Source organism: Acomys russatus, chromosome 8, assembly GCF_903995435.1.
Source record: "Acomys russatus chromosome 8, mAcoRus1.1, whole genome shotgun sequence".
Classification (NCBI taxonomy): domain Eukaryota; kingdom Metazoa; phylum Chordata; class Mammalia; order Rodentia; family Muridae; genus Acomys; species Acomys russatus.
In genome coordinates, this window is record NC_067144.1 from 1673291 (window position 1) to 1700014 (window position 26724).

General features: G+C 39.6%; 1 protein-coding gene across 21 annotated transcripts in view; it reads right to left on the bottom strand.

Moving 5' to 3' along the window:
* Window positions 1-940: 940 nt before the first annotated feature.
* The window catches only part of Dnm1l (dynamin 1 like), a 52140-nt gene continuing 26356 nt past the window's right edge, over window positions 941-26724 (bottom strand). For 6 of the 21 annotated variants that reach the window (XM_051150569.1, XM_051150568.1, XM_051150570.1 and 3 more), the window contains 15 exons: window positions 24905-24991; window positions 23028-23190; window positions 20216-20336; window positions 18458-18589; window positions 16087-16293; window positions 11188-11308; window positions 10872-11027; window positions 10575-10664; window positions 8592-8684; window positions 6389-6445; window positions 5730-5807; window positions 3803-3979; window positions 3530-3639; window positions 1499-1658; window positions 941-1281 (listed from right to left, as the gene is read on the bottom strand). In XM_051150569.1, coding sequence (XP_051006526.1) covers window positions 1225-1281; window positions 1499-1658; window positions 3530-3639; window positions 3803-3979; window positions 5730-5807; window positions 6389-6445; window positions 8592-8684; window positions 10575-10664; window positions 10872-11027; window positions 11188-11308; window positions 16087-16293; window positions 18458-18589; window positions 20216-20336; window positions 23028-23190; window positions 24905-24991 — 1809 coding nt within the window. In that variant the 3' untranslated portion in view covers window positions 941-1224. Of the gene's footprint in view, window positions 1282-1498; window positions 1659-3529; window positions 3640-3802; window positions 3980-5415; window positions 5449-5729; window positions 5808-6388; window positions 6446-8591; window positions 8685-10574; window positions 10665-10871; window positions 11028-11187; window positions 11309-16086; window positions 16294-18457; window positions 18590-20215; window positions 20337-23027; window positions 23191-24904; window positions 24992-26724 lie in introns of all 21 variants that reach the window. The other 15 variants (XM_051150584.1, XM_051150582.1, XM_051150583.1 and 12 more) reach the window with 4 other exon arrangements.

Genomic DNA, 26724 nt, shown 5'->3' on the forward strand with positions numbered 1-26724 from the left:
TTGCTTGGAGATAGGGTTCCTCTGTGTAGCCTTGCTGTCCTGGACTCACTTTGTAGACCAGGCTGGCCTCAAACTCACAGCGATCCGCCTGCCTCTGCCTCCCGAGTGCTGGGATTAAAGGCGTGCACTACCACACCCAGCTTGGTCTGAAAATTTTTCAATGCTTAGCTTACACCATGAATTGCCCAGGTAATTTTCACAAAATAGGTTGTAAACATCACCCTCAAACCCTGAATACAGTTTAGTCATTAAGCTTTTAGGTAGTCCAAGTTTTGTTTTGTTTCTCTTCCCAATAACAAAGTTCCATTGGTGTTTTCATATAACTATTCTAATGTATTCTCTTAGTAGGGAACTAAAGTAACTATTACCAATGTGTACAAGAGAGTGGAAATTTGGGTCCCACTTTACTGTCTTTAGGTCCACTGCAAATGCCCTACTTTAAGGGTGTTTGTGAATTGCTATTGCTGTATTTGTAAATAAATAAGGGACATTTTGGTCATCATTGAATCTTTTAGGAACTAACAGGACTGGCCATTGTTACCAAGAAGGTTCCCAATAGTTGTTTTTAATGAAGAAAGTCAATTATGTTTTCAGGCTTAATTATGAATCAAAACCACATTTTAAATTCTAACACACTAGGGCAGTGTAGACACAGGAGCCATTAACTACACATCTGTTCCTACATTTTTATGAGTCTTTCAGATCTTATACATTACTTAAGACAGCAAAAGTTATAGAGTTTTGTTTTTGTTTTCAAAGACTATAAAAAGGAGGATACATGGATGGATACATTGATTATGTGAGGAACCTGTCAAGCCCCATCTTCTAAAGCCAGGCCAGTCTATATAAATAGTGCATGCATTATAGTCATGAAATGTCCTGGAGTTTCTTTTCTGAGGACGACAGCTGCAGCTTTAAGACTGAAAAGGTTACATGGGCCGTCATATACGCAGGCAAACTGCTCTGTACATGTAGAATATCAGTTGTTCTTGTAAGTTTGAAACGGACAGATTTGATATACATGTACATAGGGAACATGAAAAATGTGAATTAAACATGTGATCTGTTTCATAATGCAGAGTGTACTTTTCAGCTTATAGCCAGTCTTCACATGAGCAAACTCACACACTGCAATACACAAGAGTTCATAAATAAATCACTCAGGTAGGCAGTAAGTAGCCAGCAGGTTCAAGTCAACAAAGTCTGGGTGTTGAACAGTTCTGTTCACCAAAGATGAGTTTCTCGGATTTCAGCAATAATTTGACTGGCTCCTTGCAATGCCTGCATTAAAAGAAAATAAAATTCAAGTTACAATGTTAATTTGATTTTTGTAAAGAAGTGTTTCCATTTTCAATGCTTTAAAAAAAAAAAAGTAGTTATCTTCTCTAGAATTTGAGTCTAATCATGTACCAATGGGGGGTGGGGCAAGATCAGAATGCAGTTTTAATTTTGTGTGTGTACATCCCAGAGAGAGAAACTGAAAAGACGCAATAGTTACCTTTAGCATATCAGCTGCTTCTTTCCTGCGCTGTGCCATGTCCTCAGACTCAGTCAGAAGGTCATCTAATAAGGATGATTTATACAGCTGCCCCACTAATTCACTCTGAAGAGTATCTTTCACATGATTAACCAAAAAGTGCATTACTGCCTTTGGGACACTGCAAAGCAAAGTCAAATTATGAAGTTTTGGTAATCATTCTATTTTCAAAAATTTAGACCAGTGGTTCTCAACTTGTGGGTTGCAACCCCTTTGGGTGTCTGTCAAACAACCCTTTCATATCAGATATCCTGCCTATTAGATATTTATACTGCAATTCATAACAGTAGCAATAAAATAGTTTTATGGTTGGAGTCACTGTATTACAGGGTCATGTGCAGCATTAGGGAGGTTAAGAATAACCAGTGGTTTAGACTTTAAAGAATATGGCTTTGTAAAATAAGTTAAATAAGAACTGGATATTTAACATACCTAATAAAACAGATACTCTTTTAAGTGTTCATTTAATGAAGCATTAAACTAAGTCAAAATCCTTGGTATTTTAGCTTCATTCATCTCACTCATGAAACACAACAATGATAATTATTCTTAACAGGCAAAACTGAAGAAACAAATATTCATTCATAGTGTGATGAGTAGATATAAAACCATGGCTTATCATAATCCAGTATTATATTCAACTGTAAAAAGAAAGCGCCGCTCCAGGATGTAGTGTCAACAAGCTCTAAGACACACTGACCGCTGGACTAGATTGAAGGCCTGCTCTAAACCCCATACCTGGCACCATTCCTGGGCCTAGAAGCCATGGCTAGACAGATCAAAGACCCTAGAAGAGAACTGACCACTGTTATATACTAAGTGGAAATAGCATTAAACCAGTTCCTCATGACCCATCACTATACTCACAGACTGTACACCTCTTAACCCTCATCGGAGAAATTTCTTTATGTTACAGATGTTAACATAGAGACCCGCAAGTGGCCAAGATGCAGAGAATTCAGACACTGTACAATGTTAAACCATAATTGGAGCACCTTTATCTCCTCCCAAGGGTCAAGGATCACTGTGGAAGAGGCGGTGGGTGAAAGGAAGCTTTTCTGGATGTAGCAGGGCGGCTGCAAATATGAACAAGATCAGGGCAGGCCTAAGTCAAGACCAAAACCTGAGCATAAGGAAAGGCGTGGGTACAGACTTCCATCCCCAGCAGAGGTGTTGGGAGAGGGTCAGAGTGCTAAGTCAGCTCTGCTCAGTCCAAGTGCACACACCCAAGAGTACCAGGCCGCACAGAATGGCCATGACTGGGGAAGGAAAAAAGAAACACAAATCTGGGTGAGAGAGAGCAGGGGGGATGGAACTTTGAAGAACTGGGGGAGTTAGAGTGAAAATGATCAAAACAAAAGGAATTCTCAAATGCTTTTTTAAAAGGGGAGGGACACCCACAAGGGAAGGAAGCCAGACAAAAGGCCACATATTAATTCTTGTGTTCCCACTGATATGAAATGTCTGATAGGCTAGTTCACAGACATGGTATATTAGAGCCGAGGCAGATAGAAAGCTATGACTGACAAGGGGTGTGCTTTACCCTGAATAAGGTAATACGACGTAATCATGTAGACAACTAGAACACAAAAATATTACTCAGAGCATCGTGTGGGATTGAATCTGGAGCCTCATGAACACAAACACTCAACTACATGCTATTCTATACTATTCTATGCTATACCACACTGCTCCCTTTCCTGATTTATTTTTCTTTTGAGGTGGGTCAGGATGGGTGGCGCAGGCTGGCCTGACATTTGCGATCATTCTGCTTGAGGTGGAGTCTTCCTATACCTGTGATCACAGATATATTTTCACTATTCCCAGATACTTTTATTTGTAAAAATTTTTCCAGGTGGTACACAATATCCTAATCATTCTTTGTCTTGTTACCACAGTTAACATTTAGAATCAAAGCTAATCTAAAAGTTTTAACGCATTTTTAAAAACATCATGAACTCATCCAGCAGGACATATATATTGAATACTAACCTATCTTGAATATTCTTTCTGACAATTAGAAAATACGATTTGATGAGTCTTTCAATAACCTCACAGTCTCGCTGTTCACGGGCAGACAGTTTTCGTGCAACTGGAACTGGCTAAAAGAGGATAAGGGGAAAATATCACTTCTGTGTCATTCTGAAGTGGCAACATTTAATATTTAAAAGTTAAAATTTTTGTGACTTTAATTTCCTCTGCCTAGAGAATGTCTGCTACTAACTTGGTTCACTTGGAGATTTAAATGAAATTGCCATGGCTTACCACATCTAGCAAATTGACAGCATGGCCTTTTTGTGGACTTGCTGGCATAATTGGAATAGGTTTTGATTTTTCTTCAGCAAGTAATTCTTCAGCTTTTGAAGTTTTCAGCATCCCTCTCCAGTTGCCTGTTGCTGGTTCCTGCGCAGCATCTCCAATCCCACCACCTCCAGACGCAACCTGAAAACACGTTCCAAACCTGTACTCTAGATCTGACAGCAAGTGAGGGTCACTTTCTTTGATGGTAATCAAGAACATACAGGCAGGACCTATCTGGAATTTACTCAGACAGATAATGAAGTCAGAGATGATGGTGGCACTTGTCACCAGAAACCTGAGGGGTCCTATTTGAAGCTGTCTGCAAGTCAATAGCCAATTCAGGTCCTATTTAATAAATTTTATTCATCATTTTTTAACTTTTCAAAATGTTCCATTTCCCCCATGCCTTCAAAGTTTACACAAGGAAACAGAACTGCCCTTGCTTTCACCTCATCAGAGTAATTCAAACACTTCACCACTGAACTATATGATCTTATAGTGCTGTGAGCTTACGGCTCCACATAGTTCTAAAACTAGATTATATCCTTCATAGTCAAAAGTAAAAGTGGACCATTTTAATAAAAGACTACACCCTTAGACCCAACTATCACAATAAAAAGCCATCTAAAAGGTGAAACATAACATAAGCACCCTCATGGTCTGTACTCCTGAGAAAAGATCTAGTGAAAGAGGCCATTGCTACCTTTCATCCCAATTGTCTCTGCAGCCTTATTTTATGGGGTTTTGATTTCCAAAAGAAAAAGTGACTATTTACTATAGTGAGAAAAACAGAACAACACTTAAGAGATACTTTTAGATCTTCTTTAAGATCTCGTAAATGTAACAGAAGACTGAATCACACAAATATAATGGAAGAATGCTAAGGCACCTGTAAGAAAAAGTAGTTTGGGGAATCATTAAAGTTTGGAAAATCTACCAAAGTGTCAAAAATATAAAAGTAAGCAATGTCTGAATATAGATGTTACTGAGTGCCTGCTAAATAGACACAGATTATAAGGAAAGTGAGGCACGAATGACCTAAGGGCAGTGCAGTGATGTACATGGTTCTTTGAAGATCACGGCTGACAGGTATGTGGGAAGGCTACCTAGAAAGTAAGTAGTAGAAGAAAAGAGTGGAAATGGACTAGGTCTGCACACCCTACTTCTCTGAGAACTGACGAGCATTACATTCTCAGAGTGTCCATGTTCTGAATTTGCTCAAACTTTGAAAGCACATGTGCAATTCTGCACATGGAAGCACTGGCGTGGGTAGAGCTCAGACCTTACAGAGGAAATGTCCCCAGTTCCATTTCCATCCCTGAAATCTCCGTCTCTACCAAGAGAAGACACTGAAAGCTAACCGTGAGGGTAAGAGCAGTAGGAAAGGCTACTGTTAGTAGTTAAAACAGGGTTAAAGCTAGACTAATGCCACCTTATAAGCGTTAGATAAAAGAACATTAAGACCATAACACAGACAACAAAAATGGAGGCCACTGTACAAACAAGTTCTTGATGAACTTGAAGTGTTTTAGTAAGAACCAAAGGCACCAACATTTCCCTCTGAAGCAGAGACTCACATTTTTAGTTTCTCTTCTGTTGTCCTGAATTAACTGTTAAAAGATATGTTAAAACATGCAATTTAACAAGCAAGATTTAAATAGCAATGACTTGAAATTTTAAAAGATAACTTCCTTTTAGAATCATTTTTCTGTGTTTATCTTCTAAATAGCAAGCAAAGGAAAGCATGTCAACAATACTTTGCTATATACTCTGTTATATAATTTAAGTATTTAGATTAGGTTAACCACAATATCACACATTAACATTGTTTTTATTCAGTGTACTGTCTCCAAACTAGGCATGCAGGCTTAGATTAGGAATCAGAACAGACCTTGCCATCAGCCTCAGCAGAAGCAGCAGGGGAGGGCTCCTGGGAGGCAGGTGCCAAAGCACTTGGAACTTTAGAAGACTAAAGGCAAAAATGCAGGGGGAAAAAAATCAAGGATGCCAAAAATGCAGTTGGAAACATTTTATAGACAAAATTTTCCCTCTACAATGAAATAGTAAAATATAAAAACAAAAGTAACCATGGAGATAAAGTATGTATTCTGTTTTATTTCCTATACCACTGTCACTTGTTAAGATTTTCTGCAGATGAACAAGTAAGAAAACCCAAACACAAAAGTTGCTGCTGCTGCTTTTTGGGGGTGGGTGGGTGGGGTGGGTGGAATGCAACGTAAGAGGTATAACAACTGTTGAAAGTTACTGCCAAAAATTAAAACTTATTACGTACACAGTTGTCTTTCCTTTTTGTCTTTCCAAAAGCCCTTATGATAAAATCACTGTTGAATAAATATGAATTAAAAAAAACCTCTGAAACCTTTCCAATTAAATTATTCAAAGGCTTTAAAAACATGTACACTCTTACTGCAACACCCCTTAAACTATTAGAGACAGAGGAAGAAAAATACATTCTCACAGAGACATACACCGGCTGGGGCTGACCTTCGGGTAGGGAGAGTAAGCTCTACCAACAGTTTTATTCATTACCTTATCTCGCGATGCAGCTGAAGGCAGTTCTCTGGCTAGCCTGTTTCTTCTTTGTTCCTGTAATACGCAACCAAGTTCTTGTGATTATCAGAATACTGAGATATGGGCCTACTTACAGTGTGGAGCAACATGCATTTATTGTTTTACTCTTGGGACTTATGCCGTAATTGATTATATCTTAGAACAAATAAATCATGAAGCCAAATGCTTCCCTATGTTTTCTGCCCAAACACATCTCCTGAGGGATACAACACACATCAGCAGCATGTGGCTCCCTTACCATGGCCTCTCAAGTGAAGGGCAGCAGATAAACATCTCTTCTTTAGGAAATTAAGAAGCACTGACTTCAACTGTCCCCACATCCACACAGAACACAGCCTTTCAGTATACCATGAAGAATCTGAAGAAGTATATGGCTCATAGAATACTAAGTCTTAAAAGTCAAACTACAAAAATAAAACAAAAACTCCCTAACTTAAATGTCTGTTTTTAAAAGGTTTATCGTTTTAAAGAATGTCTCCTGGAAATAGTACTGAAGACTGAGAGACTGTTCTATAACCTATCTGACACTCATTGCTACATTATCACATTGTTACAAAACTATAGACCCCCACGTCAGATCCAAGTCATCATGTGCTGAGCATCTGCAACATCTAAGCACCACAACAAGTAGGTAGAGACAAATACAAACGAGGACATAATCAGCCTCTTACAGGCATTTGGAAAATTGATTGATTTAAACCTGAGTAGTAGAATAGCCTATAGGGTGAACTCATATCAAAATTGTTCCTTAAATGAAAACACTCATGAATACTCTCAAGCTTGCAAAGATCTGTAAGCTTACAATGTTCCAAAATGATTTCTTAGTTATAGAACTTTTTAAAGCAAAATGTAAACCATTTCAATTTTCATGGATTGTCAAGTGATAAAAGATGATAGAGACAGCTCCCACGCCCACTGTTAGGATTCCCACAACACTACCAAGCTACTCGGCCATAACATATAAGCAGAGGATCTACATCAGACCCCATAGACTCCTCTTTCGGCCTACTTGTGGGATCCTTTTCCTCCTACTGGGTTCCCCATCCAGCCTTGATGTGCCTGGTCTTACTGTAGTTTGTTATGCAGTGTTTGGTTGATATCCCTGGGAGGCCTACCCTTGCCTGGGGGAGTGGAGAGGTGGGAAGGTGGGTCTGGGAGAGAGGGGAGGTGGGGGGAAGGGAAGGAGGGGAAAGGGTGGCTGGGATGTAAAATATGAAAGAATAAAAAAATCAGAAAATAAAACACTTCAGGTAAAAAGTTAGAGATGGAAAAAAATAACAGATGACAGAACTATATGGAATAATATGTTCATTCTATAAGTTCTAAAGTGGTTCTATAGAACCATAACACACTTGTCATATATGACCTGTTAGTAAAACAAAACTGCTCCAAACTAAATATTCCTTTGAGGTTGGTTTCAATGTTACAAGAACCCTTAAACCAAGGTAATGTGTGCCTATTTTAAAAAATTATTTATTTTATGTGTTGGGTGTTTTGCCTGTAGGCATGTCTGTGACCATATGCACGCTGGTGCCAGAAGGTGTCAGACTCCCTGGATCTCGAGTGACGGATGGCTGTGGTGCTAGGAAATGAACCCAGGCCCCTGAAGAGCAGCCCACGCGCTCAGCCATGGAGCTGCGTCTCCAGTGCAGCCTATAGGGGCCTATATTTAACACAACTTACCTAACTCACTTTCTGAGTATTAAAAAAGAGGCTTCCCTGTGAAAAATCTACTACTTTTCCAAATTATGCAGCTAGGTAATTCTTAGAATGTTTCCTTCATAGTTCGTAGAGCCAAAAAACAAAACAAAATTAAAAAAAAAAAAAAAAAAAAAAAAAAAAAAACCAACCAAACAGCCAAACAAACAAAAAACTCAGAACAAAACAAAGCCTCAATTATAAACATTTACTTGGTTTTATACTCTTCAATCCAAAAAACTATAATAGTTACTGAAAGGGATGCAAGGGATCCCACCCTTCAACACTAATCAATAAGTCCTTTTCGTTTGGTAAGTAAAGAGTAAACATATTTGTCCCAGGTTATTCTGAGAATTAAGACTGAGAACAATGTAATGACGTTAGCGTATTTTCTAGGCATGCACCAGCAGTAACATGCACACCTCCTGCAACTGATCTCCAACCCTGGAAAATGATGACTTACCTCTATATTATTGTTCATTAGCCCACAAGCATCAGCAAAGTCGGGATGTTTTGTGTTGATATATGCTAGTTCAATTGCCACTAAATTATGTACCTACAAAAAAAAAAAAAGACGAATATAAAAAAAAAAGCCAATCTAACCTAACTTTGAGAAGTCTAAATATAAAAAACGTATACAGAAAATACTGCAAAAGTATAAGAAACATTTTCAAACACTTGATGATTATACTCCAAATAACACTCTACACCCAATGACAATTAGCTCTAATTTAAAGAATTTACTTTTCAGATTTAAAATTGCACTTCTAAGAAGGAAAACATGACATTAAGAGAGCATTACTATTACTATGAAAAATTATCTACCTGATGTAATTTTAAATCCAATAAACCACTGTTATTCAAATTTCAGACCATGCATTACAGTGTCAAAGCTTATGTCCAGTTTTAATAAGAAACAGTTCATAAATAGGTATAAATTAAAGATGCAAATTTTATGATAATAAGCATATTTAAGCCTGAGGTTGTTAGTAATAACTTAGCCTTAACCACGAAGCACATAATTAAAATTGACAGTGCCAGAAGTCCAAGGAGACAGCAATCAAAGCAAAAGTAAAAATTTATGTTTTTAGTCTTCTACAGAATTCCTAAGGCTTACAGAGAATAAGCTTAAATCTCTTTCAGCTTAAAAAAAAAAAATTAATGTTTAAAAAGAAGGAAAAAAAAATGAACGTTTACTAGTTATTCATAACTGGTTTCACGTGGGGTGTTTCATACACGTTTGTAATGTGCGTTAGTCATACTCACCATGCCCCTCTCGCCCCCGCCCCGCCCCCTCCTGCTGAGCCCTCTCTTCTCGCCAACTAGCAGTCCCTCTTCTTTCATGTGTCCTTAATGACCCACCGAGTTTCATTAGGGTTGCTTACAGAAATACTGGTGAGGGTAAGGGACTGTTTACAGGACCATGGCCACCTTTAAAGTGTTTTTATCTTCTAGTCTTTAAATGTTTCTGGTCACAGCTTTTCTCCAAAACTGACTCCCCCACTGCCAATTCTGAACAAAAGAAAAATTATCAAACATTACTTATCAAGTACCACATGAACTGCTGCACAATGTGAGCTACTTGTTAACCCAGTGGTTGTTTGCTGGCCAAGGCTATAGCGCTTCTAGTTAAATCACAAGATACAGATGGAAATATGCCGAGGAAAAAAAACCAGATGATTTCTTCTGCAAGAGCGCAAGAGGAAGCAAGGCTCTTGTGAATGCCCTGTGCTGTCTCAAGTTCCAGAACACCACTGAATGGTACAGAGTCGGTGCCATCAAGTTCCCATGATTCTATGCTGCTGGTGGGTTGAGTGTGAGAGTACAAGCAGGCATCTGACTCTGACAGTAGCCTTGTTAATAAAGGCCAGCGGCCGCTCAGCACACACTCACAACACTATTAATCATCTTCAAGTGAGGTTCAAATGCAGTTTCAGTGGTTAGAAGAAAAAAAAAAAAAACTGCCACCCAAATAGGGGTATAAGTGCAATTTCAAAGGGACAGAGGTGGACAAATACATCGCACTACAGTAACAACTCTTGTCATTAGGTCACAGAACAAGCAAAATGTGGCAGAGGCCAAGTTACCGTGCTGTGCTTCAGACTAAAAGAGAGCCTGCCGTAAATGTCTGGTTAACTGAATCCAGAGACAGAACTACTTTCCCACAAAAATCAATGGCAGCACAGAACAGAGCCAGCTACTCAAGAACTGCAATAATATTCCATCTGCATGAAAACTTGGGAGTTTCAGGCTAGCAGTGATTAAAATATCAAAAAGTACTGTATAATAGAATTACTAAAACCTTTCTTTGGAAATAAGTTAAGTACTTATGACTTTCACAGTACACTGGGAAACAGGCCTGAAGTAATCACAATGTTATATGCTGGGGAAAAAAAAGAACTAGTTTAGGCCTTTGCTAATGGTGTTCAAACAAGACGGTGCTCACCATTTCATTTGTAACAGGCAACCGCTTCCGAAGAAGACAAGTCACTACTTCAACTATGGCATCATGAAGTTTGGGAAATCGTAATAATTCCTGCATGTAATAAAGAAGTAAAGATGTCAGTCCGTTTAACTGAAAATTAAATAATCACTGGAGTAGTGAATAGGACTGGGACCTGACATTGAAGAACACCATTTCAAACCACTCTTAGGTAAGGAAACTAACGCTTTTCCTTTTAGCTCCTCTCCTCCCACCCATGAGAACAGGGCTGGTCTGTGAGCCTGTCTGCCTCACAGGTACCTGTGTACTGTAGTTGCTACAGTGCTGGATGATCCTCTGCATTTCCTCATGGACCAGCTCCACACAGCGGAGGCTGGGCTCCTCTAGACGCTTTATTTGCCGTTTGACCAATAACTCAAATGAAACCTCAGGCACAAATAAAGCAGGACGAGGGCCCTGAAGAAACAAAACTTATCCTCTTAGCATGACAAAGGAGTAAAAAAAAAATTTGTTCATATTCATGAAAAAAGTTTCAAGTATAAACAAAATAAATTGGACATCAACTAAAATATGCTTAAACAAAGCTTTAACCTTTTCTTTTGTTAAGCATACTCACAGTAGCATTTCTAATGGCAGTCAAAATGTCAATAGTGTTAAGGCCACCTAGTGGGTCAACAGATTCTAAAGTTCGCCCGAAAGTCTCATGGAAAATATAACAAATCCTAGCACCACCGCATCTGAAAAGCAATGAATTATATGATTACACATTACTATAAAGAAAACAAGCTACAAGTTATAGCTTTCTTTAGGCTTTAAGGCTGTTTCATTTTCTGAGAAGGCCTTCTAAAAAACCCAATGGCTGTATTTACACTCCTACCAACAACGAATAAGGGTTTCTTTCTTAATATTTTTTTCTTTAGAGCTGATATACCAAGTTTTCGTTAAATGGGAACAGCTTTCTCATTTTATTTCTGGGTTCTTTAATCTATTCCATCAGTGTATCTGTCTGTCTTTTTTATGCCAGTATCAGGTTGTCTTTTATCACTACAGCTCTACAGTATAATTTGAGGTTGGCATGTGGGCTTTTCTAAACCCATGAAATGTGACATCAGAATTTTAATAGGTTATTCCATTAAATCTGTAAATTAATTTTTGTTTCACAGCCATTTTCAAAATATAAATTTTGTTGGTCCAGGAGGATGGAAGTTCCTTCCACCCTCTAGTACACCCTATGATTTCCCCTTGTGGGGTCCTGGGGTTCTCCTTTCCTGAATACTTAATTTTTTTGGAGTTGTTTGAATGGGATATTTTTCTTAATTTCTTTCTCTGAGAGTACACTGTTGATATATATGAAGGATTTTAAAAATTGGGTTATGAGTTTTCTAGTAGACTTAATGGGGTTCTTTTTTTTTTAAGACATAGTTTCTCTGTGTAGCCTTGGCTGTCCTGGACTCACATTGTACACCAGACTGGCCTTGAACTAACAGAGATCCACCTGCCTCTGCCTCCTGGAGTGCTGGGATTACAGGTGTGTGCCACCACGGCCAGCTTAGTTGGGCCTTTTAAAGAACCATGTCATCTACAAAGACAGAGTGTGGCTTTTTCCTTCCTATACCCCTTTTATGTTTTTCTTGTTTTCAACTCAAAATCTCTTTGATCCCATTTCTCTACTATTAAATTTTAAGTAATTTCAGGATTATGGATGTTTTCATATGATTTGGTATATAGCTATCTACCTAAGGCTTCAGGCAACTAAAAACTGTAAAGCTGCTTTTCCCTGCCCTGCTTTTTTCTTCAGCTAGTTTATCAGCTTCTCTAGGAAATAGTGCCTTTTTTGTTTCTGCTGATTTACAAAACCTAGAAGTCAGCCAATTTTTCCCCTAGATAATAAATATGTAGGTCTTTCAGTATTTGTTGGAACTACTCAAACTTGCCAGTAAGTAACAGACAATCTGTAAGAAAATGACTTGAGTATAGCTATGCTGCAATAAAATATATAGCCTGACATTTAAATTTTATAACGTTTCCAAATGTCATGAAGTACTGAATTTTTTATTTTAAAATTTCATATTTACACATGTAAATATCATTCTTAGGAATGAAATAGCAGGGAAGGATGAGATCAAAGCAAGACTGAAACCTAGCAGGGTAAATACAAACCCTGTGGCTCCATGTCCAGCATCTGGGCTCATGATGGAATCATCTGGGTTCCAAGGAGAACCACGGGTGACCCCACCATCCAGTTCTGCTACCCACAGTATACAATGACTCTTTCTTGGCCTGCCACTTGTCAGATGGCCAGTGGTCTTGGCATTTCAAACACCCAGGGGCTCTACTGCAGTCTCACTTACTAACTACTCAGAGCCTCCTTGCAGAGAACCAACCTTTTCACAGTTTGGCCTAAGAGGCCTTCCCACATTAGCATAATACTTTATGATCCTCCTCACCCTTGTACTTATCATACCTATAAAACTAGTACACGTGGATGATGCATTTTCTCACTCCGATGTGCACACTGTGAGAGAGAGGATGCATGGAACCTCTTTGTACAGTTGTTGGCAACTTCCTGTGTGCCTCTGATTATCCTTAAATCAAAAGCGCACTCCCCCCTTCTTTTAATGAGCATAAGGACAGAGAGAAGAGAGAAGGAGAGGGTATTTTCATATACTGCCAGCAGTAGGTTGTCTGTGACGTACTGGATTGGAGAAATGACACCGAGGTAGTATGTACAGAACCTGATAACCTACAAGCACTCATCTGTCTCACAGCAGATGTGTAGAGAAATGTGCAGGTCAACGTACAACAGCAGGGGGCATCTCACATGGATGATTTTGTCTTTATGTTTTATTTTTATTCACCTGAATTTTCACTATCAATTACACTATGTGTGCTGGCCATGCCTAGACCATCATGTAAAGCTCTTTCACATTGGTTCAACAATAGTAAATGTAGACACTAACTTGATTTCTAGAACGAAAGTGACATCTTTTTCTGGAGCCTTGCTTTCTCCTCTGACTTAGGTTTCTATTGCTATGATAAACACCATGACCAAAAACAACTAGGGGAGAAAAGGGTTTACTCTGCCCTACAACATACAGTCCATTATGAAGGGAAGTCACGGCAGGACCTGAAGGCAGGAATCAAGAGGTCATGGAGGAGTGCTGCCTACTGTTGCGTAGCCTGTGTTCTTATATAACTCAGGACCACCATCCAAATCAATCAAGAAAATGACTGACAAACATGTCTACAGGCCAAGCCTATGGATGCATCTTCTCAACTAAAGAGTTCCTTTAGCTCATGCCTGCCTTATCAAATCCCAGTTACGGGCAGCCAAGAAAGATGCTTATTAATCACAGGACTGTTCTTCAAACTGAACTATCACTGGTTACACCTTGCAATGGTCAACTGTAGGACAAGAGAGGAAAGCATTCAATCTTCCCACCCTCCTTCCTCTAAAACCTGTAAGAATGGACCCACTCTGCATGTGGACCTGATCTCTCCTTAGCTCCTACTCCCCATGCAGCTGTCTTCCCTATCAGTCTATGATGTTAAAAGTTAAAAATCTCTCCTAAGAAATCTCATAAAAAAGATAATCTGTCACAGTGTCCCTCTGAGCCTCAAACTCAGAACTTTTTAAGTGTACTATAGAAACAACTGGGCTGGGTATGTACGTCAGTGACAAAGCTCTTGCGTAAACAACCTTGACCCCAATTTATTTTAAGCACAAGTTTTCTTGTGGTGCTTTGGTTGAGAACGTTCAGATGAAAAGGTTCAGATGTTGTTGAATCCTCCATCTACAGTTGTGGCACTGCTTGGGAGGTATGTCACTGTGTTGAGGTTCCTAGTCACCCTCAGCTTGCTGCTCTAGTCACATGCCTGCCTGCCGCCACATTTCCCCACTGCAATTGTGATAGATTCTTAGTCCCTCTGGAACCATAAGGCCAAATAAAACTACTTCCTAATATAAGCTGTCTTGGTCAGAGTGTTTTATCACAGCAATAGAAAAGGCACTAGTGCAGTTTTAGAAGTGAAAGGCTGGTGAGATGGCTGAGCACGCACTGCATAGCAACAAGATGCTATCTTGGACTTTGCGCTGATAGACTTGGAAACCAGAGCAGAACAAGAGCAGTGCTAGCCAGGTCTGACATGCGGTATACAACAGTTATCCTTAACCTTCCGAATGCTGCAACCCTTTGATACAGTTCCTCATGTTGTGATGACCCCAACCATAAGGTCTTTTCATTGCTATTTCATAACTGTAATTTGCTACTATCTGAAGTAAAATATAAATATACGTGTTTTCTGATGGTCTTAGGCGACCCGTGAAAGGACTGTCAACCCTGAAAGGGGTCATAACCCTTCAGTTGAGGAACGCTGCTATAGAGAATCCGAAGATTCTCACCAGGGATCCAGCAATTATTCTCTCTCCAGGTGCAAGTCATCTTGGGAGATGAGACTAGACAAGGCAGTGAAAAGGTTAAGATTGAAAGTGGGACAATACAAGGCAGATTCCATGAGGCTTCCATGCAGCATGAGGTGGGACACAGTATCAATGTAGCTATTATGAGGTTACCCACACTTCTGTAACCTGCTCTTTACAAGTGTTCTGCAAACAGGTCCAACATACTCATTAGTCTCATGAGCTAGACTCTGATGAAGTCAGCCATTATTGATATCTGGGGTGATTAGATAGATGTTCATTTGTACCTCCCCAGGAAAAGTTAACAGTGAGTAGTGGTTCTTGAACACAGGCCTGAAAACCCAAGCTCAAGCCCTCAATCCCACAAGGGGCAGAGAGAAGCAACTTCTGATAGTTGCCTTTTGACCTCTACATGTGCAGTCAGTGAGAGAGCAAGAGGACGGAGAGGGAGAGGGAAGGAGAAGGGGAGGGAGAGAGGGAGGGAGAGAGGGAGAGAAGAGTGGTGCAGGGGAGAGAAAGAGAGCATTTCATTTTAAAACTTAGGAAAAAAAAACCAAACTATTTCAAAGCCCTGACTTCGTAGCATGGCCTTACAAGTCTAGCTATGTAGGAGGTTGTTACAAGGATCAGAGTTTGAGGAGAGCATGAAAATAATGTGCATTGTTTTAGTTTTTTGTCTTTAGTTTAGTCTTTTTAAAAAAGTTTTTTTTAAGTTCCTTTAAAAAAAAACTGTAACTTTTACCATGTTTTTATTCACAATTTATAAATATCTGACACAATACTCCTCCTCCTGTTGTTTCTACAAATTTATATTTGCTTTATGGATAATGAATCACAGTCAGATGATCTAAGTCACTTCAAAGATAAAAGTGACTTTGCAATCCAAGCAACCAAATCTTCGTAAAAACATCTTAAGCCGGGTGTGGTGGCGCACGCCTTTAATCCCAGCACTCTGGAGGCAGAGGCAGGTGGATCACTGTGAGTTCGAGGCCAGCCTGGTCTACAAAGTGAGTCCAGGATGGCCAAGGCTACACAGAGAAACCCTGTCTCGAAAAACCAAAAAAAAAAAAAAAAAAAAAAAAAAGTCTTACTTACAGCTCAGAAGTTTCGATATACTTCGCTGTTCCTTCAATAGTGTTACAATACTCTGTGGCAAACTTGGTGATAAGCTGGAGTAAAGTCGCACTTTTATCATCCACGGGTTCACCATAGCTATTTAGAAGGGACTGATACTGAGCAGCTAAAACGTTTATCCTTGTTTTTAGCTCTGGTAAACAATCTCTGATGTGATGCATAAGTAACCTAAAGATTAGAAAAACAGGGTTTTAGCATAAAATTAGGTACTGGATACATCAAGTAAGTCAATTAAAAATGTGTACAAAAGGGAAACCTAGTACCCAGATCTTAAAAGTGTCTGAGGACGATGGCTGCTACGACTAAGACTAACACAGACCCAGGGATTGTGGATGATCAGTCCCCATGGAGCTGATCCCCAATGCATAGTGAGGTAATCGATCATATCTATGTGATGAAGCTGCCATGAAAACTCAAGCAGAGAGTTCATACAACTAACTAAAAAGGTTCTGCAGCATGGCATGCCCAGAGGGAATAAAGCACTGGCTCACTTTTCAATATTCCTTATTCTCTCTTTTAGCTGGTTTCCCCGTCCTTCAGAATAATCTTTTCCTGTGTGTGAGTAAACAGAAACAAATGTCCCGAGACCTACCCCCTCTGCACTAAGGGATGAGCACTAAGGAGCACATCCACAACCTTGGCTGCAGGTAACTTCTGAAGTAGAAGGGAAATCTACAAACAACCGAGGTCTTAACCCACAGGATGGGATGGCTTCTGTAAACGCTGTCAGAAGCGAGCTCGAAGACATCTGGTTACAATCTACCGAAGAATTACTTGTATGGTGTAATATAGTAAAAATCCTACATAACTTTGCTGTCAGAAGTACTCTCTGCTTATTTCAGTAACTGTCAGAGTAAGAAAACAAATTTTTAGCCCCACGCTCATCCCATATCACAAGAACAGGAAATAAAGCAATCTTAGATTAGAAGTCCTTAGTCTAAAGAAAATTATACAAAAGTAACTGTTTGCTCAATACTTTTGACATATGCCTTTAGTGATTGCTAGAAAACCATAAATAAAACTAAAACAATGCACATTATTTTCATGTCACTGTAATCTAAAGTAAGGCACTCAGTCCAATTCTACCTGTAAATTTGGTTTAATAACCTATCTTTTACAACAAGTACCCAGCATAGTACAAGTAAATCCATCTTGCCAGCACTTGGGAGGCAAAGGCAGGCGGGTCACAGCCTGGTCTACAAAGTAAGCTCAGGACAGCCAAGGCTACACAGAGAAACCCTGTCTCGAAGAACCAAACAACCAAACAACCAAACAAACCCCCCCCCAAAAGTAAATCCATCTTATTAAGATCCAAGTTCATCTGCCTTCAATTTACAGGATAAGAGAAAATGGTTTTCACTCTCGTCACTTATATAAAAGGTAGGTTTTCTGATTCCTACAATGTCAGTAGGTATTCAGAATAGGAGGCACGGAACTCACATTATTTCTATTATCAATAAATGCAAAAGGAATTGAGTATCATGATAGTCAAATCACATGTGATATCTGAAGCATATCATGTGATAACTGAAAAATTTAATTCAATTCACAAAATATAAAGTGTTTGGAAGTCACTTGATAGCTCAGTAAAGTTCAAAGCCCAATTAACTGTCAACATTTTCTTAACTGATCAGTCAGGGTACTGTGGTTGCAACTGCCCTCCTGACATCAGTCCCCAAAGCTCCCTGCACCCCACACTGGCCACTGCTGCTGCCCAGTCAGCTCGCTACTGTTCTCATGGGTCATATAAAACAGATGAGAGTTTGATATTCACTAGGTGACACTTCAACAAGCCAGGCATTGTATAAAGGGATGAACATTGATGTGGCTTTGTGGCCATGGGGACAGGTAAATGACATTGCTGGTGCTGTTTACATTCTGGGGGCTGTCAAGGAAAAAGGAAGACCCCATAAGCAAATTTACCCCTATCCAGGAAGTCAGATCAACTTTAAATGAACTGAGAATACTCCAGGATCTGGGCCTCAACTAAGTGTCAACTCCTTCTGATGGGCTTCCCAAAGATTTGCTGTTACTGCTTCTTGACTGTGAACACTACTGAAAATGTTTTATTTGAACAAATTTTCTTTGACTATTAAATCATGTAATAGTAATTTTAGAAATGAATGTGAACTAAAAACCAAAAACAAAACTCTACTCCCTGATTAAGAAAATTATTTCAATATTCATTGCAGACCTCATGATTTAATATCAAGTATCCCAATGAAAACAGAAGTGAAGCTGTAAGGCCCAGTATGAAAACATAGGAAACTAAACATTCTAAGACAACTGTTGGCACAATGGAAACATCATCTTCAAAAGGTGAAAATACTACCTGTTCAGTGTCCTAGCAAGATACTTCGTTCCATTTCTGTTGGCCAGAGACGGGTATTTCTTCTGAAGAAAAGCATACTCATCACGGATTGAATCAGTCACACTCTTCTTATTGTTAATATCTAGCTGGCTCCTGTGGTTGAAAAATAACACACTTGTTCAACTAGAGCCACGACCACACTTTCTCTGCTCGGATGTGTGTTTGCACCCGACGTTTCCTGACTTCTCTGGGCTGCTTACTTCCTTACTAGTGTTCCACAACAGGCACCATCACTACACTTCAAAACAAGGCTCTCATGTCCAGGCAATGAGCTCCCAAGGAAGCACAGACAGCCAAGGATCTGACTGTGGACGTAACCTAAGCTGAATATTAAGCAGATTATTAAGGATTAAGCAGAATCCTTAAGTAAGTTGTACAGCTATATTTTATCCATGGGCAGGTGACTAATTTCTACCAAGAATAATAGCTTGGAGTATAGTCATCTACAAATACAGAACATAGCAGTATATATAGCACATGCCTGCCTAAAAAGAAAACTGCTGTACTTCTTTAAATGGGAAAAGGAATGTATGGAGGACCATACAGACACTTGAAATGAATCTTAGATATCACTTAATATGTTTTTAAATGACCTGAGGGCCAAAGATGATTTAAAGTCTATTATATCCAGACTATGTAGAAACTAGAATTAGAACTCAGTCTCTTGACAACTGGTTTCCTTACCACACAGAAGCTCTGACCTAAGAGAAAGTGAGCACACTAGCCCTGCTACTCAGTGAGAATTCCAAGGATACCATTGCAAACTGTCTAAAACAGACACTCAACAGTAGTTGTTGCCCTCCCCCCCCACCCCATACTTTTTAACACCAGAAATTTTTAGGATATATCTTTTAAAGTTTCCTTTGAAGTCACACCCTGGCAATTACACAGCATCAGTAATGATATGGGGGTGAAAACAGCCATTCAATTCCACCACCTTTAAATTGTCCTGATTGGATACAAATTAGATAACACTTTTTGTCTTTACCCAATGCCTTTCTCATACATAATTTAAGTAGCAGGCAAGAATATTTGAAGGTTATTTATTAAATCATCTTCTGTTTTGCTCACTGGTTACCTTAGAAACATTTTCCATTAGAAAAACCAGAGAAAGAAAAAATTTTTTTTTAATTTTTAAAAGGAGCCTATGAGTACAAGCACTTGCTGCCAAGTCTGACACCCAAGTTTAAATCCCCAAAGCCCAAACGGTAGGAGAGAACTGGTTCCAGCCAAGTTGGTCCTCTGACCTCCACATACATATTAATACCTCAAGCCTACAAGTGCTCTGAGAGGCACTGTGAGCCTCGTCCTATAACGCGATGGCCTCCACCACAATATAAGCACAGGGACAAGAGGGATAGCAGGACAGGACCACAGGGACGAGAGGGACAGCAGGACAGGTCCACAGGGACAAGAGGGACAGCAGGACAGGACACATTGCAGAGGACTTTCACACTTGCTTTGAAATGAGAATGCTGTGACCTTATGCCATTTTTTTAAAAGATTTTATTTTTATTTGTGTGCATGTGTGCTCACCTACATGTTTATACATGCACATGTGTGTTGGTGGTATCCTTGGAGGACAGAAAAGGGTGTGGGATCTCTTGGAGCTGTAGTTACAAGTGGCCGTGAGTCCCTCAGTAGGGACTGTGGTCTCCTGTAAGAATAACAAGTGTTCTGAACCAACTCTCCAGCCCTTTATTGGGTTTAATTGCTAACCTGTTAACTACTCCAATTATTCCAAGCTTGACTGGAATAACCCTTCCCATCAATACATCCATGGCGTCAGTCCCAGCATCCATGAGATCAAGTTTGGTGATTACAGCTAGAGTTCTGCGCCCTGGTAAATATAAGAAGGAGGGGGAAGAAAGAGCCATTAAGAAAAGCATTAAATTTAGTTAAGGAAATCTTCATCTATAGTTCTACGTAACACATTGCCTCTCACATCGTTTTGGTAATTTTTTTTAAATCTTTGTTCCCAGTTCTTTATATAAACAAATTTAAATATGGCATATAATTTCAAAACTTATTTTAATGAGTGATTTTTAAAAATAACTTAAAAAGTATGTGTATATGTGTGTGTGTGCATGCACATACAATGGCGCCACAAGAGGGTGGTGGATCCTGTGCAGCTAGAGGTGTACAGAGCAGCTGTGAGCAGCCTGACATGCGTGAAGGGTGTCACTCAGCATTCCGAATCTGATTGCTGTCCATACTGTAGTGCATGTTAGCAGTCCACTGTTGAACAGTGGCTATTATTTCGGATTTGAGAAATATCGGAGCTGTTTCTAGTTTGGGGAAACTACAAATAAACTCAACATAATAGATGTTTGCATATAAAGGCTTTTCCTGCACTCATTTATTCTGAGGGTGGAAGGGGCACATTAGTAGGACCACACATACAGAGGTCAGAGGACAACTTTGGGAGTTGTTCTCTCCTTCCCTCATGTGGGGAGCTGAGGCCTTCAACTCACATCATCACACTTGGCAGCAAGAGCCTTCACCTGCTAAACCCCACATTTTTTAAACGGGGTCTCTCTGAGTGGACAAGAGCCCAGGCTAACCTCAATTCGTACTCCTTTTGCCTCAGCCTCCTGAATATTGTAATGAGCTATCACGCCAGGCTCCACGGGTTTTCACATGAAAATTTAACATGGAATTGCTGACTGAACGTGCTCTCCTTTCTGAAAGTAAAGGCTGTATTTACAGCAGTCCATGCATCAGTTTCAGCGGCTCTGCCTATAAATAGGCACTTTACAGTTATGAACCGTTTTCTTTTGTTCCAAATCTCTACAAAGTCACCACTTACAGTCATCTCACGTTGTGTTGTCCCCATTAAATCAGTTACTTCAAGCCTGGCGGTGGTGGCTTTAATCCCACACTGGGGAGGGTGCAGGGTAGGGGGAGGCAGAGGCGGAGGCAGGTGGATCTCTGTGAGTTTGAGGTCAGCCTGGCTTACAGAGTTCCAAAACAACCAGAGCTACACAGGGAAACCTGCCTCAAAAAACAAACAAACAAAACAAAACCTCCCCAAAACAGTTACTTCTAAAATGTACCTAATTGCTTCTGTGTGTATGTGTGTACGCATGTGTGTCTACATCAAGTCCATGCATGGCATCCCTTCCTCAATTGCCTTCCATCCTGCTCTTTGAGTCAGGATCTCTCACTCAAGTTGGAGCTCACCAATTGGCTGACCTGGCTGAGAACAAGCCCCAGGGGCCTGCCTTTCTCCCCTTCCCAGGCCCTGGGCTACTAAGGTGCTCCCCCATTGTGTCTGCCTGTTAGGGTCAGAACCTCGGTCCTCATTCTTTACTGCAATTACTGTCCAACAGAACCCTACTGTGCGCACGCCCCCCCGCCCCAGGGACAGGGTTTTTCTGTGTAGCCCTGGCTGTCCTGGATTCACTTTGTAGACCAGGCTGGCCTCAAATTCACAGAAATCCACCTGCCTCTGTCTCCCAAGTACTGGCATTAAAGATGTGCACCACCATGCCTGGCCTTCCCTACTTCTAAAATTTTGCTACTATATATTAGTATCAAATGAAATTATTTTCCTATAATGTACTGACAATTTAGATTATTAGATCATCTACATAACAAGCCCCAGGGCAGCCAGGGCTGCACAGCGAGACGCTGCCTCAAAACAAAACAAAACAAAAAAACAAAAAACTAGATCAAATGTGTATCTATCTTGTTGTTTATTTATGTATTTCCTGATTTATTTAGAGACAGGGTTTCATGTAGATCAGGCTAGTCTCAAACTCACTATAGCTGAAGATGACCTTTTCCTGCTCTTACCTTCCAAGTGCTAGGATTACAGGTGTGAACCACCATACCTGACTGCTTATGGAAATTTTAATTAACACTTGTAGCATTCCTATAAAATTTTTATTTGAAATTATTTTTCAAAGCAGGAAAAAAAATTATAACACAGATGTAGGTCTTCAAGAATTGAGGTGAAAAAAAAATGGTTTCCTTAAGGGTTAATTATTCACTCACTTACAAAGCTAGCATTTCATACAGACAAAGAGAAGCCTCTAATCTCCTGAGTATTACCAAGTCACAATCTGGATAAATAATCATTTATAAAAAGAGATGTTTTCAAAGTCTCCCCTCTATACTGAGCTTGTCTAGTTTTTTTTAATCTTCAGAAAGTGGATTCTATAATTATTTCCTATATCATAATAATCTATACAACTATGAGTTATTTATTCTTAAATATTAGCTATTCAATACTGAAATTTCCTTTACACAAATAAGGAAACATTTTACAAAGTAATTTGATGTTAAAATTATTATTGTGTAGCTACTGCAAATACATATAAATCTTATGGGAAATATTTTTTGTCTACCATTTTAGCAATCAAGTAATTGTTTCCCATCCCAATTGCTGTATAAAATTATTAGAAAAGTACGAGAGCATTTTAAGATCTGTATCAACTGGAGATACTCTTTCAATCATATCCTCTTCTTGAGGAAAGCTTCACCACTGTGAATCCCACATCCATTCACTACCAGCGTCTGCCCTTACCGTCTGGATCCACCTCCCTGGAGATCTTGAGTGCCTCCGAGGTTGCCATGTCTGTATTTGCAGCCGTGACGGCAAGGATAATGGAATTGGGATTGCTGATGAACCGAAGAATAAGCTCTCTGATTTGAAGCTCAATATCCTTGGGTTGATCACCTACAGGTACCTGAGCCAAACAAAGAGAACCAATCATCAAAATCAACTCGGCTTTCTCCATGCATTTAATTCATAGAATACAGGTATTTCTGTACTTAAAAATAGCTCAAATAAATCAATAATGTGCTATAGAGGTATTTGTGAATCTGGTAATATATAAAGCCTCAAAATGTAACTCTTCCAAATATCAAAAATTCATTATTGCATAAATCATGTCAAAGATGGCTGAGTATCAACTACATACGGATAATTGTTCATTCAATGTTTGGTGATCTGGCACTCTTTTACTTGATGCATTAAGTCATACCAATAAAATTAAGAGACAAATTACTGCCTTCCTAGAGCATCTGTCTTAGTGTTAAGAGGCAAATAATAAGCACACACAAATATATCATCCAAGTGGCAGATGGGCCTATCAAGAACACACTGTAGGGCACAACAGAGGTTTGGGAAGGATGCTTTAAAATTCTTACTTTTTTTTTTTTTGTCATCTAAACCCGTGTTATTTATTACAGACATAAACATGGAACCTCAATGTAAGATGCCTAACTATAGCCAGCACTTTCCAGGCTCTACTTTAAATGATGTTTTAAATCAGAATAATCAGGATCTACCTCAATTAGATAATGATGTTTAGGTGACTAAACATTAGGTGACTAGACATTAAAGGCAGACAAAACAATGTCCACATAGATATCTGGAGAAAAACAATCCATACTGAGTGAATACTAAGGGCAGATGCCCAGACCAAAAGAAATTAGAGGAATAACCCATGAGCTGAGGAGTAGAAGGACGAGGAGTTCAAGGCCATCCTGAGACCTTGAAATCAACTAACAAAGTGAGAGAATAATACAGGAGTAGACTTTTCTAAGAACTTAAACTTGTACTCTCAATAATGAGGGAACTGGGAAATCACTGAAGAGATTTTTAAGCCAAGAAATGACATAATCTGATTTTTCACTTTAATAGAATACTGTGGTTACGTAAAAGTAAAAAAGCAAGAGAGGCCTACGACATATCCTGTAACTTATTACACTAAGCCAAGTGAAATAACAAGGGCTACCTCTGCCATGAATATGCTAAGAGGTGATAGAATTCTGGATATATTATAGAAACGAGGAAAGCCAGAGGATTTGCTGAAAGGAAGAGAGATAAAAGGTAAAGAAATATCAAGGGTGACTGGAAGGTTTCTGCCAATCAATAGTACAATGGAAGTAGGGAAGTTGATAGAAGGATGAAATGTAAGTAAAGGACACATCAGGAGTTTGGTATTAGTCACAGGAAAACAACAGTGCCTAGTAAGGCATTTAAATGTGTATGCCGAGTGGGTAGCTGGATATATACCCAGAAATAATCTGAATGTCAAAATATTGAAATTCATGCACTTAACGCTATGAGATCTGATAATCCTAATTAGATTGTGTTATATGTACCTAAAGAGTACAAGAGGTAAAAAAAAAAAAAAAGAGCTCTGTTTGTCAATCTGGTGAGATGAGAAGAAATCAGCAAAAGGCACTAAAAGGGAGTGGCCAGTGAGATTACAGACAAAAGTGTAAACTCTGGTACTCTGGGAGTCAAGGTAAAGAAAGTATTTTAGCAGAAAGAAGGACTCAACTATATAAAATAACAGTAACAACAAACCTACTCATTAATCTCATATTAGGTTAATGCTAAACAGAAAACAAAACATTTCTTTAAATGAAAACATGAGTAACAGTCCTTACTTTGGTCATTCCTGGTAAATCCACAAGTGTCAGATTGACAACGTTGGGTGAGAAAACCTTAAGATGGATTGGCTCAGGGCTTACTCCCTAGAAACAAGTTCCAAATATATTACAATCATATTAAATTTCAATGAATTATTAAATATGAAATTCATATTAAATTATGGCTCCTAAAAATCTTTCAATAATAAAAGTTTAATGAAACTTGAGTGACAAGTGAGGTTATAACCCTGGCGAACCCCGTGCACTAACACAGCACCACTTCTCCCTATGCTGCCTCACCCCGTGTGTGTGTGTGTGCACTAACACACAGCACTTCTCCTCCCTATGCTGCCTCACCCCGTGTGTGTGTGTGCACTAACACACAGCACTTCTCCTCCCTACGCTGCCTCACCCCATGTGTGTGTGTGTGCACTAACACACAGCACTTCTCCTCCCTATGCTGCCTCACCCCATGTGTGTGTGTGTGCACTAACACACAGCACTTCTCCTCCCTATGCTGCCTCACCCTGTGTGTGTGTGTGCACTAACACACAGCACTTCTCCTCCCTATGCTGCCTCACCCCATGTGTGTGTGTGTGCACTAACACACAGCACTTCTCCTCCCTATGCTGCCTCACCCCGTGTGTGTGTGTGCACTAACACACAGCACTTCTCCTCCCTATGCTGCCTCACCCCGTGTGTGTGTGTGCACTAACACACAGCACTTCTCCTCCCTATGCTGCCTCACCCCGTGTGTGTGTGTGTGCACTAACACACAGCACTTCTCCTCCCTATGCTGCCTCACCCCGTGTGTGTGCACTAACACACAGCACTTCTCCTCCCTATGCTGCCTCACCCCGTGTGTGTGTGTGCACTAACACACAGCACTTCTCCTCCCTACGCTGCCTCACCCCGTGTGTGTGTGTGTGCACTAACACACAGCACTTCTCCTCCCTATGCTGCCTCACCCCGTGTGTCTGCTAACACACAGCACTTCTCCTTCAGCTTTTCTATATGCATGGCAGCTTTTAAAGGGGTTTAACAGATTAAGTACTTAACAGAATAATTCATTCTTCATCTATCCAAAATTAGATGTTCTTGAGTTGATGGTGTTCAGCTGAAAAAGTAATAAATACGCAGCTCTTCACATTAATTGGCCCTAGATATCTGAACACCAAGCAGCAAAGGTGTACACATATAGTGAGTTTTCTCAGGCAATATATCTCAGTGTTCAGATCCCCAAGACAAAAAGCTCTCCCTGACACACCCTAGTTACGTCCCTGTCATACTCCAGGCACAATCTGGTGTAAAGACATTAGGGAGGTATGGTGGCAACAGCAGTAACTCCAAGGTGCCAGTTTAGAGTTTCACAGTAAGCTAAACACGGTTCCTGAAAGACGCAAATATTTTCAATAGGCACGAAAACGTAAAACAGCTGCAAAAGTGCCTTTCTGTCAGGAAATAACTTCTACAACATCACAGTATCTGGCAACAAATAATATACTGAGTATTACCAGGCTGAAGGTCACTTGTGAGATTTAATGTTCCCCCAGTTACCATAGGATAGCATAAAACCAAAAAGAAAACAGTAACAACAATAAACGGCATAAAAAGGATTTAAAAGAGGCTGACTTTTATGCTAAAAGTATCTTAGACACTTGATTTAAATTTTCACGTTCTTAGAAAATAAATATTTGACTATAATAAGTACTCTGCAACTAAGTTCACAAAATATAAATGAAATATTTTACATGTATAAAAGTCTCAAGGTGTGTGTGCATGCACACCTGTATGTTTGTGTCTGATCATCTGTGTTAACTGTTGACTTAGCAGAAACT